The sequence below is a fragment of the Pipistrellus hanaki genome (genome assembly GCF_964339955.1).
Source record: "Pipistrellus hanaki genome assembly, chromosome: 8".
NCBI classification, from domain to species: domain Eukaryota; kingdom Metazoa; phylum Chordata; class Mammalia; order Chiroptera; family Vespertilionidae; genus Pipistrellus; species Pipistrellus hanaki.
In genome coordinates, this window is record NC_140510.1 from 58,073,830 (window position 1) to 58,089,630 (window position 15,801).

A 15,801-nucleotide genomic window follows, 5' to 3' on the forward strand; every position below is an offset into this window, starting at 1 on the left:
ATGTAAATACAAATTAAAACCAGAGTAATACCGTGAATGTGACAGGACAAGTCAGTGACATCCCAGGCTCAGCGGGCCAGGCTCCATGGCTGGAATAGCAGACTTGATACCAAGGGAAGGAGCAGAGTAGTACCACAGAGCAAGACAGCCACATGGAAACCCACAAGCTTGAGAGAAAGCACACCCCAGGCCTTGAAGCTGGAAGGACAAGAGACAGAGGGAAACAGAAAGGAAAACAGAGAAATGGTAAAAAGCATTTCTCACATAATTCCCTGAGGCAAGCTAGACCAGCAGTAAGTGGACTTTAATTCTTACTCTTGCTGGAATCCTGATGGCAAAAGAACTTAAAAATCAGTAAGAAAAAAGGCAGACCAACTAACAAAAAATGAACAAAAGACTTGAACCATTATTTCATCACAGTTGTTTCACAAATGGCCAGAGAGGCACGTGGAAAGGTGCCCACTTCACAGGTCATCTGGAAAGTGAAAAGTAAAACCCCAGCATGTTCACAAGGTGGCTACACTAAAAAGACAGATATCCAGGACTGGTGAGGATGCGGAACACACTGAACTCTCACACGCTGCTGGTGGGAAGGTCTGCTCCAACTACTGTGGAAAACAGTAAAGCTGACTTTATATTCACCCTGTGGCTCGGGAACTGCATACACACACCCAACAGCAATACAAACATGCCATCCTTATCAAGACAGTGCCTGCACTGCACACACCCAAGCACCCAGCACCGAGAAGTGGACACACTGAAACACAATGATATTCGGACTACTACAGGACGAGAATGACCCACCACGGCTCCCGCAGTAACATGATCAATTCTACTATGCTGAAGCAAAGTGTTAGAAATGGATCTTAAATACACGAGCTCAATCTTACTTACTAAATAAATGCAAATTAAAATTCTGAGTCACCTTTTTTCTTCTTTAACACATTAAGCCCCATGTCAGTCATTGGTGACTGACACTATACTTTCCATAGGAAGACAAAACAGGCTGGGCGCTTAATGTGTTAAATATATATATATATATATATATATATATATATATATATATATATATATATATATATTTTATTTCAGAGAGGAAGGGAGAGGGAGAGAGAGATAGAAACATCAATGATGAGAGAGAACCATTGACTGGCCACCTCCTGCATGCCCCCTACTGGGGATCAAGCCTACAACCCTTGTTCCCTTGACCAGAATCGAACCTGGGACCCTTCAATCCATAGACACGCTCTATTCACTGAGCCAATCCAGCTGAGGCGAGACATCTTTTTTTAATTTCCCAGTAGAGAACAATAGTCTAGTAACCTGCTACACTGGGGGCATGAATTAATACAACTCCTATGGAGAACACAGGTTGAAACTAGCAAATCTTTGTCTTATCAACAGTGCTTCTATAAATTTACCCTACAAATATGCCCATGAGAAGTGATATACAATATATACAAAGTTTTCATGGCAATATTCATTGTAAAGATAAAGATTGAAAATGACTCAAATACTGATCAAGATAAGACCAATATGCCCTGGCCAGTGTAGTTCAATTGGTTGGAGCATCGTCCTATACACCAAACCGTCATGTGTTTGATTTTCAATCAGGGCACATACCCAAATTACAGGTTTGATACCTGGTCAGGGTGTGTACAGGAGGCCACCAATCGGTGTTTCTCTCTCCCTCTCCCTTTTTCTCTCTCTAAAATCAAGGAAAGCATATCATTGCAGGTGAGAATTAAAAAAAAAAAGACCCATGGGCAACTGGTGCATAAATTATGGAGCATTCCTATAGTGGAATACTATACAGCCATATTGTATTCTTATATTCTTAAGTTTAGAATTACATGCTAAAGGCCAAAAAAAAAAGAGCTTTTGCTTCCAAAAAATGAACTTCCAGGAAATATAAAATATCTGAAGACTCCAAATGAGTCTATGACACTAAAGCCAGACAAATATCTCCCAAGGTCCTAGGAAGAATTAGCCAAGATTACTAAGCCTTGACTTTTTCAAGAAATCAAAGAGAAAAAGGATACGTGCTGGAAGAATACAGATGTGATGTTTAATTAGATGTGAAGGTGGACTCCTGAATATAAAGACACTAGCTGATATGACAAAGAAGGTGTCAAATGACAGTGGCAGCTACTATGGTGGGGCTTTTAGTAGTCCTGGGAAATGTCTAGGTGTTTATAGTTATTTGCTTGTTTCATCTTCTCTACAACCTAATGAAGTAGCTATCAAGAGAGAAAACAGAGCCACCGAATCACCTGCCCAAAGTCCTATACCTAATAAGGTAGGGGGCCAGGCACTAGGCAGGTTGTTACATACTGCGGGATCCCATGAACACTCGAGATGACAAAATTACAGAAATGGCAAATTAGTGGTTGCGGAGGGTTAAGAGGTGTGTGGCTATTAAAGGAAACCAGAGGATCCCAGTGGAGATGAAGATGTTCTGGATCTTACTTGTGTCTATATCAATATCCTGGTTGTGAAGTTTTGCTGTAGCTTTGCAAGACCTTACTCCTGGGGAAACTGGGTAAAGGACACAAAGGATCTCTGTATTATTTTAATTCTGTGTAAATCTACATTGCTCTCCAAATAAAAGGTTTAATTAAAAACAAGCAACCACACCCAGGCCGGGTGGCTCGGTTGGAGCGTCATCCTATACACCAAAAATAAGTAACCACAATCAACGACGTTTTCTAACATCCAATATGTGTAAGTTGGGAAAATGGGGAGTAACTCCAGAACAATGCTATTATTTCTTAAGGACAAGGACACCTGTGTTCTCAGCACAAACTGAAAGAGTAATCTTATCTTATTAAAGTCCCTATTTGTAGGCAGTGCAAGCTCATGAAACATCTGACTTGCCAAGGAAACATGCGACACACCTTTGGCACGCATTCCAAAAAAAAAAAAACCACATCCTCTCCATATGCCTGCGCCTGAGAACACAGGAGGGCCATGGTGCTGCCACCAGCTGCAACACATAGCCTGTGCAGGGCAGAGCCCTGGAAATGGCAGGCCTCGTTTCTACACCAGCAGTGCCTGAGAAATCAGTGAGGCTGTGCTTCACACCAGTTGTGAACCACAGGTCCTGCCTCACACAGCACTGTGCTTCCTTAGTGGGTGAACCCCCTTCGACAGCAGGTGAACTCTGGAAACTATCAGAAATGCCACCAAGACAAGCTGCCTCCCCAGCTCCAGAGCCACAGATCCCACAGCCCAACAGACAGACCCATCTCACATACTAGACATGGCCTCAGGCTGACTACTCTCCACCCCAACCCAGCAGGGAGGCCTCAGGTTCAAAATTCTTCCTTTTTTCTTAAAAATAAATTCATTTAAACAAACAGTCAAGATCCTTGCTCAAATGCAGACAGGGAAGAAATAACATAATAAAGAAATAAATTATAGCTTTAGCCAGTTTGTTTCAGTGGGTAGAGCGTCAGCCTGTGAAATGAAGGGTCTCGGGTTTGATTACAGCCAAGGGCACATACCTTGGTTGCAGGCCCTGGTCGCAGTGCGTGTAAGAGGCAACCAATCAATGTGTTTCTCTCACATCATTGTTTCTCTGTCTCTCCCTCTCCCTTCTTTTCTCTCTAAAAACCAATGGAAAAATAACCTTGGATGAGGATTAATTTAAAAACAAACAAAACAAAACAAAACAAAAATTATACAGTATGGAATAGTAGCCAGTAATAAGTCTATAGAAAAAGATCAGAAAAAGGAAGTCGGAGCCAAGGCAGGCCTCATCGGAAAAGGCTGAAAGGGCACGGCAGAAGAGGTGACCAAAGGCTGAAAGGCAGGAGAAAGCCTGCAGAAACAACGGGACCCAGAGAGCCATGCCAGCACCTGTAGGAACTTGGGCTTTTACTCCCGAGTGGAATGGGAACCACAGAGCTTTTGAGCAGAAGTCTGGCATCTGACTTAGGTTTAAAAACATCCATTCTGGCTGCTTTGTTGAAAACTGAGTGTAAGGGCCAGGAGAGAAGTCAGGAAACCCTTTGGAAGGGAGCTCAGAGATCCCATCAAGAAATAAAGGGAAGGTGCATTCTGAAGTATGCTGAGGGCAACAGGAGCTCCTGATTGACTGGATGGATGGATGGATGGATGGATGGATGGATGGATGGCTGTGAGGCAGAAGAGCCAACAACAACTCCTGAACAGCTGGAGGAGGAGCCTTTCTGTCCTGGGACAGAAAGCAGTGAACAGGCTCTTGCTGTTGTGGGGTGGGGACCAGTAGTTCCATTTTGGACATGTTGAGGCTGAGGTGTCTTATCAGAATGTCATCTCACCCATGAGCTCTTCACCTTGCCAGCACCTTGGCTACATTAAAACAAGAAAGGAGATCCCTCATAAATTACCACTGCTGGCAGTAGTTTAAAAAGTGACGTTTAGGGGAGCAATCTGACAATATCTCATCAAGCAGAAGATGTACACACCCAGCAATTCTACCCTCAGAAACAAACTCCAGAGAAACTTGTGCCAAAATGCCCAGAAAGACAAGTGTGAGTTCACGGTGGTGCTATTTATAGTGGTGAAACCTGGGGAAACACAAGTCAAGAGTAGAACACTGTATACATAAGCCATAAACACTTACAATTAAGTGTTGTGGTCTTTAACTTGGGCTACGCTTGTAACTGTGAGATTCACATCCCACTCCCCACATTCCAGGAAATCACTTGCTTTAAACTTTGAACTACTTAACTATAGATAGATGTGGCCACATGACTAAATCTCAGAAACACATGCTGGGTGGAAAAAGCAGATTGTACCATTTACTCAAAAATTTAAAGCTGGTGAAAAACGCCACATATTGTTTGTACCTACATATATGAGTAGAGCAAGTATTAAAAACATGCAAATAAGTGATAGACACCAAACTCAGCATGGGGGTGAACTCTGGGAGGAAGGGCAGAAGAGTAGAAAAGGGAAGACAAAGGACTACAAGCACATCCATAATGTTTCTTTCTCAGTCCAGGAAATGTATACAGTTTTCAGTATGTTACTTTCTTTTTTTATTCCTCACCTGAGGACATACTTAGAGAGAGGAAGGAGGAGGAGGAGAGAAGTAAAGGGAGATGGGAAGGTGGAAAGGGAGGGAGGGAGGGGGAGAGAACGAACCACCAATGTGAAAAAGAACAATCGATTGGTTACCTTCCTTACAAGCCCTCAACGGAGATCAAACCTGCAATCCAGGTATGTGCTCTGACCCAGAACCAAATTGGCAACCTTTTGGTGCACAGGATGCTCAACCAACTGAGCCACTTTGGCCAGGCCATTATATTACTTTTTGAATGCTTAAAATATTTAATGATTTTTTTAAATGTTAAATGTTTTAGCACAAAAATAAGCTAAAATCCCAAGCCAGAGCTGGTGATACATACCACATGTCTTGTATTTATAGTTTATTGTATTTATGTATATGTATATATACATACATATATAGTTCACATAGTTTATATACTATTGTATATAAACGTATACTTTTGCATTATAAAAGGGAATGGGTCAGCCTAAAGCATGCCTGCCGACAGATTCTCTAGTAAAATTGGGGAACTCTCCAGCACTGGAACTTGGTTTCCATGCCTGCATTCTCACCACAGAGAACACCATGACGTCACCAGGCACTTTATGGCAGTTTCACAACAGGTAGGCTCCAGTGGCTGCCATATGTTTCACAGCAGACACTACTATGCCTAACTTGCCTCTCATGCTGGAGTAGAATTCCTAATTTTAAAGAGCTCGCTGAGTGTGTGTAAGTAAGGGGCATGCTTTATAAAAGGAGGAAGAGGGAGGTACTGGTGAGGACCCCCCCCCCCCCTAGAAGTAAGCTTTTAGAGACTAACAAAAAGCCTTCTCTCCCAATATAACCCATCTTCCAAGAATCATTAGGGTGGCAGCCACTGGAAGCTAACATCGAACCTGGAAACTCCTTTTTCAGGATCCTCAAAGCACAGAGATATGCGTCCTGCAGCTCAAAGGACAAGCCAGCTCAAAAAGCTTCAGTGAGGTCTACTGGTGTGTGGCACAGGAGTTCCATAGACTAAAACGTCAGAGTTGCTGGTGCAAATGACTTATCTCTCTAGTCCTCAACTTCTTAACCTGCAGAATGAGTACCAGTGCCTGGCCTTCAGGTCACTCTCAAGGGAAGAAGATAGAACATTATTGCTGCTAACAACAGGAGCCATAACCAGGCCCAGCACAGGCCAGAGCATATAAGATGACGCATAAGAGCGAATGGTTGGTTCCCCAGCTACTCCTGCAGCGAGATGACAGCCACAGCGACACCTGGGCTCAGGTGACACCAAGCAGCCCATGTGGGCATCTGGTCAGCATCTGCCTAAAGCACCGTCCAACACCACGGGGCAAAGATCGCCCACATCTACGGCAGTATGAACAAGGAGTGAGCGCTCCACCTAGGCAGGTGACTTCCGGGCTCCACAGTGCTTGTTTTGAAGATCGGGGGTGAAATTTCCCCTGTGACAAAGCTTATCACAGGAATTCATCACAGAAAAACTTACCTGTCCTGCAGGCTTTCTCTCTGGCCAGATAGGGACTAACGGCTATTTCTAACAGGTAGGTGAAATCATATACCAACGCAATGGCTTTAAAAATCCCAGCCTTCCTCTTATAAGAAATACAAGACAAAAGTCAACCCTCCAGAGACCCAATCTATAATTTTTCCACTCCATTTTATTTTTTTAATATATTTTTATTGATTTTCAAGAGGGAGAGAGATAGAAACATCTATGATGAAAGGGAATAATTGATCCACCTCTCACTGGGGATCCAGCCCACAACTCACTTCACTTTAAATCCTTACAGTTTAACTTCTTTCCCACACAGCTTCCCATGTTGCCCACCATCACCTGGAACTCTTACCTGCTGCTCTCTTCTCTTTCAGAACGTATCCAACTGCTCAAAACGGATCAGAATTAGAGTGGTCCAGCAAAACCAAAAACTAACATAAACAGACAAGAACCCATGGACCACCAAAGAAGACCAGAGATGCCAGAATAACAAAGCAGCCCCACGTAGGTCAGCACTGACCAGAAGAGGGGAAAGGACAGTACTGGGACAGGACCAGGAGCCTGGAAACTCTCTCCTAAATATAGCTCCCCGGTCTGCAGGGCTTGAAAAAGTGGCTGAGAATAAGCATCTGACACACTAGGTAATTTCTGTCACTTCCTGTTACTCACATCCTGGTGTTCAGATGCTGCCCAAAACCCTGGAATGGTGCACACAAATCCTACCTTAAAGCCCCCTGAGACACAGACTATTCAAAACAGCTGGATGTGCGTAGACAACGCACTTCCTCACAGAGTGCCATACAAAACACAAAAATAGACACATGCAAACAAGTTCCTGAAGGTCCCTGTGCAAAAGAAGTCCCAGGAGGCAGTCCAAACCTCCAGGCATTCAGCTCTGCCTGTTGCCTGAACCCCAGAGAGGAACCAGGCACGAATTACTGGTGGGGCACTTTCCTCTCTGAATCCAACCTCACTTCCCATCTCTGGGGGCAAAGTGGTGATGGGGTCATCACCAACGCAGAGACTGACCTGCCCAGGGCCCACAGCAGACAGTCAAGGCTAAGCACCCTCTGCCCAACACGCTCCGCCCAGCTCTGCCCCACCTCGCAGCCTTCCTAAGGACACCAACAACCAGGAATGCAGGACGCCCAGGCAGGCGGCAAAGCCAATTGGGCCAGAGGTTAAAAATCACATGTAATCTATCAGAAGACAGATTTTTAAAAAGGAACAAAAAGTAAAAATGAAGCAAGAAGTAAACCTAAAACTGAAACATGAAAAACTTATTTGGGGTTATTCATCTATTCAGTATTTCAACAGTGCTTCATTAAGCCTTGCAATGTGTTTGATGTGTGGGAAACCTCAGAGATAGAGCAGAGCCCACCTTGAGCATGGGTGGTGGAGGCAGAGAGCCAGGGGCTTGGGGAGGGGGGGGGGAGTAGGAGGGGAGGACAGCAATAAGGAAAAGCCTCAGGTTAGACATGGCTTATCCTCCTAGAAGTTCAGTTTGGGGAAGGAAAACTATTTTTGACCTCTCAGAAGATTTGTCCCACATGTGCATGAGCAAAATCGTCAGGCCTCAGGCGTTAGCTGAGCCCGGGCCCCCCTGGTGTGTGCACTCCCAGCAAGGTCTGAGAGGCTGGGTATGGATGATGCTCCTCTGCTGACATCCTAACGGTGGTATTGGACATGGGCCCAGGTTTCTTAATCCTACCACAGTGCTGTCCCCAAGTAATCATTCCTCTTTTTGAAGCCGCCTCTAGACCCTTATCCCCCACAGAGGAGAGACCAGGGCTGCTATTCACTCAGCTCCCCCATGTGTATTTTTGTTAGGCAAGAGACTAGTTAAGAAAATTGTTTCTCTGTACTATATATTTTGTGCCTGTTTACACCTCTAATTGACATAACTGACATTTTGAAAAACACATGAAGAGGAAATGCCCTGTTAAAATAAAACCTAACCACAAAACAAAACAAAAAAAACAAAAAAAGCCACAGTAGATACAGAACTTTACCTTTTAAAAAAAGTGAAAGAGCTTGAAGAATGAGAGTTGCTGCAGCTGAGTTGTGGAGTTATGTGCAAAATGCATAAAGATCCAAGACACAATAAGCAATTCCAAGGCAGAGCCCGAAGGCGGGGAGCCCAGTGCTGAGCTCCCGTTTGGCGGGCCTCCTCCTGCAGTGATCACTACTGGGCCAGTGCACTTTTTGTTAGAGAAACACACCCAACAAAAAGGACTCAGTGCATTGCCCTCTTGGCTACCGCACAGAGGGAGCAATGAGCTCTAAGTCTTTAACTCAAACTAATATTGATCCAGTGATCATGAAATCTAATTCAAAGTACCCTAACAGTGGATCATGGGGATGGAGGAAGGAGGGTAGAAAGGCTTTGGCAATCTTGCCACCACCATGCTGTCATAATGTATCTTTTTCTCTGGGATGTTTTGATGGTAGATCTGCTTACACCCAAATACATCTACAGTAAGTTATAGTAACTGGTAGAGAGGGGTAGAGAGGGGAGAGGAGGGGAGGGGAGGGGAGGGGAGGGGAGGGGAGGGGAAGAGGGGGTCATAAGCAACCTCTGCAGTCCAAGGTCAGCCAAGCACTTTACTGACCACCAAAGGTCAATCTGATTAGGCAGTAGATATCCCAGGCCCAAGGGAAAAAATGCTGCAAGTGCTGACTCACCCTTGGGACAGTCTTATGCCTGCCTTTATTGATGAGCAGTTTGCCGCTCTGTTAACTAATGAGTTTGCCGACCACTGGTAGAGAAAAACACTTAAAAAAAACACACACAAAAAACATTTTAATGATATACTAATGTATTTAACCTGAAGTCAAAACTTCCAGGTAAGGGTAATGCCTTAGCAGTGGTCGGCAAACTCAGTCAACAGACCGCAGTTTGCCGACCACTGAGCTAAGTAAACCAGGCAACATGCTATGCAGCCAGAAAACAAACAAACCGCCAAAGGGGAAAACCAGGGTTACAAAGAATGTATGAAAGGGCATCTTTACATTAATGTACTGTATGAAAGGATGGAGGGAGGGGAGGCTGTTTAAAGGCAAGACACACAGCCTGGAAAACTGGAAATTGACCTTTCAGGTGATGAGATAAGGGATTATTTTTTCTTTTCCTTCTGGTTTTCTGTATATTCTATAGTAAAAAAGTGTTTTTAAAATATACCTGTCCCTTTCTTTTTTCCTACAAAATCAACATCTGGGACAAAAACTACATGCATTTTCCTCTTCTTTGTTCCAAACTGGCCCTGCTGTGCCCGGTCGCCTCTGTTGGCCCAGCTAACAAGCAGCACATTTCCCACCGCTCTCAGCTAGGGCGATCGTGGGGAAGCAGCAGCAGCCATCCCTGGCACAGGGTCACCTCCTCCCGGTCTCCTTGTGGCATCTGCCATGACGGGACTCAGAGGGGAAGCCTGGTATCTGCCCCTGGTTTTTCCAAAAATAGAAAAACAAGCCTCTACCTTAGTTAAACCACTATTGTCTGTGTTTTCTGTTAAACATCCCAAATCTCATCTGAACTGAGACACTATGCCCCTCACCTCACAGAGGAGAAAGTGCCAGCACAGAACTTGAGTTTTCCTTATCTTCCAGGTAAATAGCTTGACTTACTTCACTAGATAAGAATTCAAAACTCTCAACTCAAATGGGCAGCAACACTAAGGGAGCCTGATTTAACAAAGAATACCAGTAAGGTTGAAATAACAACCCCACAGACCAGATCTGAGGACCCAAGTCGGGGCTGGGCAAATTCCAGCCTGTCCCCTCTCCTTTAAACAAAATTACTGAAAGCCACCACCCACTTATTGACATTGTTTGGCTGCTACACAATATAGCCAGAGATCCTACAGCCCTCAAAGCCTGAAAATACCTGGCTCGCCATAAAAGTTTACTGCTAACCTCTGAGTAAATTATTGGTCCCATATACATTAGGAAGGGCATAGGATAATTAGAAGTAGAGGTGTAAAGTGCAATCTGCAGCATAAAAGATAGAACTTGTACCTCATCCTTTCTGCCTCTGGCTCCACAAAGGAGCCAGTTATGTTCCCAGAGGAATCCCTGAGTGCCCGGCAGGTAACACATGCTCAGTAAGAACTCATGGAATTGAACACTTCCATTTACATAGTCACCTATGAAAACTGTGTATGTGTACTTACACTTAGTAAGCAATTTAAAGTGGAAGGCCTCACAAAGTGAAAAGCACTACACTGACAAATAGCTTAAGCATAATTCCCCTAACATACCCGTTTCATACTTGACTGCAATTCAGCCTGGAAGCTTAACTGTCTGGGAAGAAGGCCACGCCCCATGCTGATGCCACTGCTAGCTGTGTGAGGATGCTCTCAAGCTTTGCTCTAGGTCAGGGGTCTTCAAACTACGGCCCGCGGGCCACATGCGGCCCACAGAGGAGTCTGATCCGGCCCGCCAGGTTTTTTGGGCAGTGAGCGCAGCCGAGGTGTTACAGTAGGAATTAGTAGTTCATATAGTCCGGCCCTCCAGCTCTCTGAGGGACCGTGATCTGGCCCCCACTTTAAAAAGTTTGAGGACCCCTGCTAGGTCTAGGCAAATAACAAGGCCAGGAGGAGCAGAATCCTCAGCAGGAACATGGCCATGAAATGGCCTCACCCCTCCCAGATGAACCACCATGCAAGAAAAAAGGGGCAGGCATCTCCTCTCCCCAGAACTAAGTCTAAGGAAAATGTCTACAGACATGTTACTTTCACATAAAAGTAAAAAATAAAAAAACAAATTCGTTGCTTGTGAAACAAAGCTGTAAGAGGAGACAATCAAGGATGGCTGGATCTGAGCCAGTTCTCTTCACAGCTGATGACTGTCACGTGGTCAGGTTTAGCTGGACGGTGAGGTGACACACATATGCCTGTAACTGGATGACCATTAGTTCTAACCCCTTTTCTCATATTGGGAAATAAAAGCCCAGAGAAGATAGGGAACTCCTCAAGGCCACACTGCTTATAGGACATGTCTGGGGCCAGAAGAGATTTAGCCAAATCATCATGTCCAGGAAACATAGTGGCCCATGGAGCTCCCTCCTCAGGGGATGGAGTGCCCACCCAATGACACACGTGGCCTGGGGAGCCGTGAGTGCCAGCACATGCACACAGCGCTCTAGCATGGGAGCCTGTATCCTTCGAATCTCAACCCAAGAAGGAGACAGGACCAGGAGGAGCGTGGTCATCCTCTTGTCCTTTGCCCCAAGCTCTGATGAGGGTGCCTGGCTCCCACACCCAACCTCTGGAGCTGTTGCAAGTGCACAAAAAGCCAGCCCCCTCCAGATGTTGGGGGTCTGAATGGAGGACATGGTCACAGCAGTCATGTCCTCTCAGAGATGCCCAGTCCAAATCAGCCTGCCTTGAACTCCCCATGTAACCGATATACTCAGTCGGGGGCTTTTATTTGTAAGTGATCCAGAAAAGAGGATCTCAAAGCACATTCCCAGCAGGCAGGTAGATCACATACAAAGTCACCACCTTTCAGGATAACCCTTCTCATCTATAACCCCCTTCTCAAGCTTCAACCAGTTTACCCCTTTCCTCTGACTAAACTTCCTATATTCCTCTGGTATTTCAAATATATCTCAAAAATTTCATTCCAACCACAGGATTTAACATTTTAAAAAACTAAAACAGAAAAATTTTGTAATTTTTTCCCTTCAGCAAGCTCTGACCCAGAGGATCTGTCTCCCAGGGCTGTGGACAAATCACCAGATACCTGAACAGCCACAGGGGCAGCCATGGCATGCGGGTCAGCCAAGGCCAGCTGGCCTGACTTTGTAGGCACCTCCCTTTGTCATGGCACAGCTGTGACAGTCCCATGTGGATGGAGCAGACACAAAAGCTTCCCAGACAGAAGAGCCAAGGGATAGATACACAGCAACAACAAACCAATTAACCCAAGACTATTTATAGAAAGTCAACTTTGTGCCACGTGTGGCTCTGGGGCACTGGGATATGGAGTTAGCAAGGCCCAGGTCATTCCTTCTCTCAGGAAGTTTATATCTCTTCCTCCAACAAACAGAAATCGATACATAAGATGTCTACATAGACATTAGAAACAAAAAAACCTACATCCATTAAAATTTTTAATTCATTATCAAAAAATTTCAAAGGTACTATCAAAAACTTTATCCCAAAAACATTCCACACTCAGTCAGTTCCACTGGTAAATTATAACCAAAAATTTAAGAAAGGAATAACACCAAATTTTATCAGAACAATGATCCTCATTTTATGATGCTAGTTTATGTTTTATAAAACCAGCTTAACCTAAGTACGAAAACCTAATAAAGACAAAGAAAAGAATGAAAATTGAAGATCAATATCTTTCATGGATATAGATGCAAAAATCTTTAACAGTCCTGGCTGGTTGGTTAGAGCACCGGCCAGTGGACTGAAGGGTCATGGGTTCAATTCAGGTCAAGGGCAAGTACACTGGTTGTAGGCTCAATCCCCAGTGCCCATTGGGCATGTGTAGGAAGCAACCAAATTGTGTCTCTCTCACATTGATGTTTCTCTATCTCTCCCTCTCCCTTCCATTCTCTCTAAAAATCAATGGAAGAAATATTCTCAGGTGAGGATTAAAACAAACAAAAAAACAATTCTCAACAAAATAACAGCAAAATGAAGCCAATAATAAATAAAAGAATAATACATGATGAAGAAATAGGGTTTAATCTCAGGAATGCAAGGTTGGTCTAACATTTGAAAAATCAATCAATTTAATTTTCCCTTTTAAAAAAAACAAAGGAGGGGAAAAACATGATTACTTTAATATATCAAAAAAGTATTTGACAAAATTCAACATATATCCATAATTAAAATTATCAGCAAACTAGAAAATCCTCGAGGGAAAAAAAAAGAGAGAAATCCTCAAACTGATAAACAGTGCCTATAAAAAGCCTACAAGTGGCTCAGTTGGTTGAGTACTACCCCATGTACTAAAAAGCTGCCAGCTCAATTCCTGGGCGGGGCACATACCTGGGTTCTGGCTTTAATCCCCAGCTGGGGAGGATGTGGAAAGCAACCAATCAATGTCTCCATCCCTCCCTCTTTTCCTCCCTCCCTGTCAGCATGTCCTCAAGTGAGAATTAAAAAAAAAAAAAAAAAAAAAGAGCCTATAACTAACATGACACTTAACACTGAAAAGCTGAATTGTTTCCTGTTAAGATTGGAAGAAAGGAAAGGTCTGCTGCTTCACTATTTCAACATTGTACTGGCAGCCCTGGCAATCAGGCAAAAGAACGAAATAAAAGGCATCTGGGTCAGAGGAATTAAGACTGTCCCTATTTGCATATGCTGACTGTCTATATAGAAATTTCTTGGGATTTACAAAACAACTACTAGAACTAATAAGTTATTTTCCAAGGTCACAAAATCCATTATATTCTTATATGTTTTCAGTAAACACCTGGAAAATAATTTTTTAAACTTCATTTAATAGAAACAAAAATAAACTACATAGAAATAAATCTAACAAAAGATTTAAAGATATCTACATGAAAATTATAAAACTTTCTAGAGAAATTTTAAAAGGGCTAAATAAGCACATAGATACATCACATTCAAGAGAAAACTCAATGTTATTAAAATATCATTCTCCGCAAACTGATTTATAGAGTCAATGCAATCTCAATCAAGATTCTAGGAGAAATTTTCTTTTAGAAATTGACAAATTAATTTTAAAAGTCACATGAAAATGCAAAGAACTTAAAATAACAAAAGCAAGTTTAAGAAAGAACAAAGTTGCCGAAAGATTTGGCTCAGTGGATAGAGCGTCGGTCTGCAGACTGAAGGGTTCCAGGTTTGATTCCGGTCAAGGGCATGTACATTGGTTGCGGGCAAATCCCCGGTGGGGGGTGTGTAGGAGGCAGCTGATCGATGTTTCTAGCTCTCTATCCCTTTTCCTTCCTCTCTGTAAAAAATCAATAAAATATATATTTTTTTAAATCAAAGATAAAAAAAAGAGAGATAAAGTAAAAAAGAAAAAACAAAAGTTACAGAAATTGCCCTATGTGATTTCAATACATACTGTAAATTTACAGTAATCAATAAAATGTGGCATTAGGGTAAGTGTAGACATATAGATCAATGGAACAGAAGAGAAAGTCTGGAAATAGACTCACAAATACATGGTCAATTGACCTGTATCAAAGGTATCAAGGTAATTCAATGAGAAAAGGTAAGTCGCTTTAACAAATGCCGCTGGAAAATTTGATCATATGGAAAAAAATGAATATTAATTCCTACCTCACATTACACAAAAATTAACTGTACATCAATCACAATCCTAACTGTAAAACCTAAAACTACAAAACTTCTAGAAAAAGCTGAGATAGAAAAAGGTTTCTTGAACAGAACACAAGCAGCATGAACTATAAAAAAAAGAAAAACTGATATATTTAGTGTCACCAAAAAAGAAAGACACTGTTCATCTGCAGATACCATTTTTAAAAAGGCAAGCCACAGATTTGGAAAACCATTGGCAACACATATATCAAACAAAGCACTTATATCCAGAATGTGTGAAGAACTAATACAATTCAATAATAAGACAAACAGTTCAATAGAAAAAATGGGCAAATGATTCAACCATACACTTCACCAAAAAAAGAGACAAATGGCCAATAAACACATGAAAAGATGTTGGCATAATTTGTCACCATGGGAATGGAAATGAAAATTAAAACCACAATGAGATATCACTACGTATTTATTAGAACATATGAAATAAAAAGACTGACCACACCAAGAGCTGGTGTGGAGCAACTGGAACTCTTATGCACTACTGGTGGGAATGTTATGTTCCAAGCATTTTGGGAAACAGTTGAGCAGTTTCATAAAACGTTAAACATAAACTTACTATATGACCCAGCAATTCTGCTACTAAGCATTTACCCAAGGGAAATGAAAAGACACATACACACACAGACATATACTAGTATATGAATGTTCATAACAGCTTTATTTGCAATAGCTCTAAACTAGAAACAGCTCAAACACCCACCAACAGGTAAATTAATCAACAAATTATGGAACAGGAACATATTATTGATATACCTACCTGAGAAGAAAATTTTCAAAATCATTATGCTTCACCAAAGCAACCAGACATTTTTTTACAAAGAACATTCTACCATTATTCAATTTACACAGAACTCTAAAAAAACCACACAAACTAATCTGCAAAAATAGAAATGTTTGCTTGGGGGTGGGGGTAGAGAGGGAAAGAC

At 42.7% G+C, this 15,801-nt stretch overlaps 1 protein-coding gene across 1 annotated transcript in view; it reads right to left on the reverse strand.

Annotated features, from left to right (window-relative positions):
- The window catches only part of DGKD (diacylglycerol kinase delta), a 100,250-nt gene that overhangs the window by 34,816 nt on the left and 49,633 nt on the right, over positions 1-15,801 (reverse strand). The window contains 2 exon segments of the mRNA XM_084892479.1: positions 32-99; positions 102-198. Coding sequence (XP_084748605.1) covers positions 32-99; positions 102-198 — 165 coding nt within the window.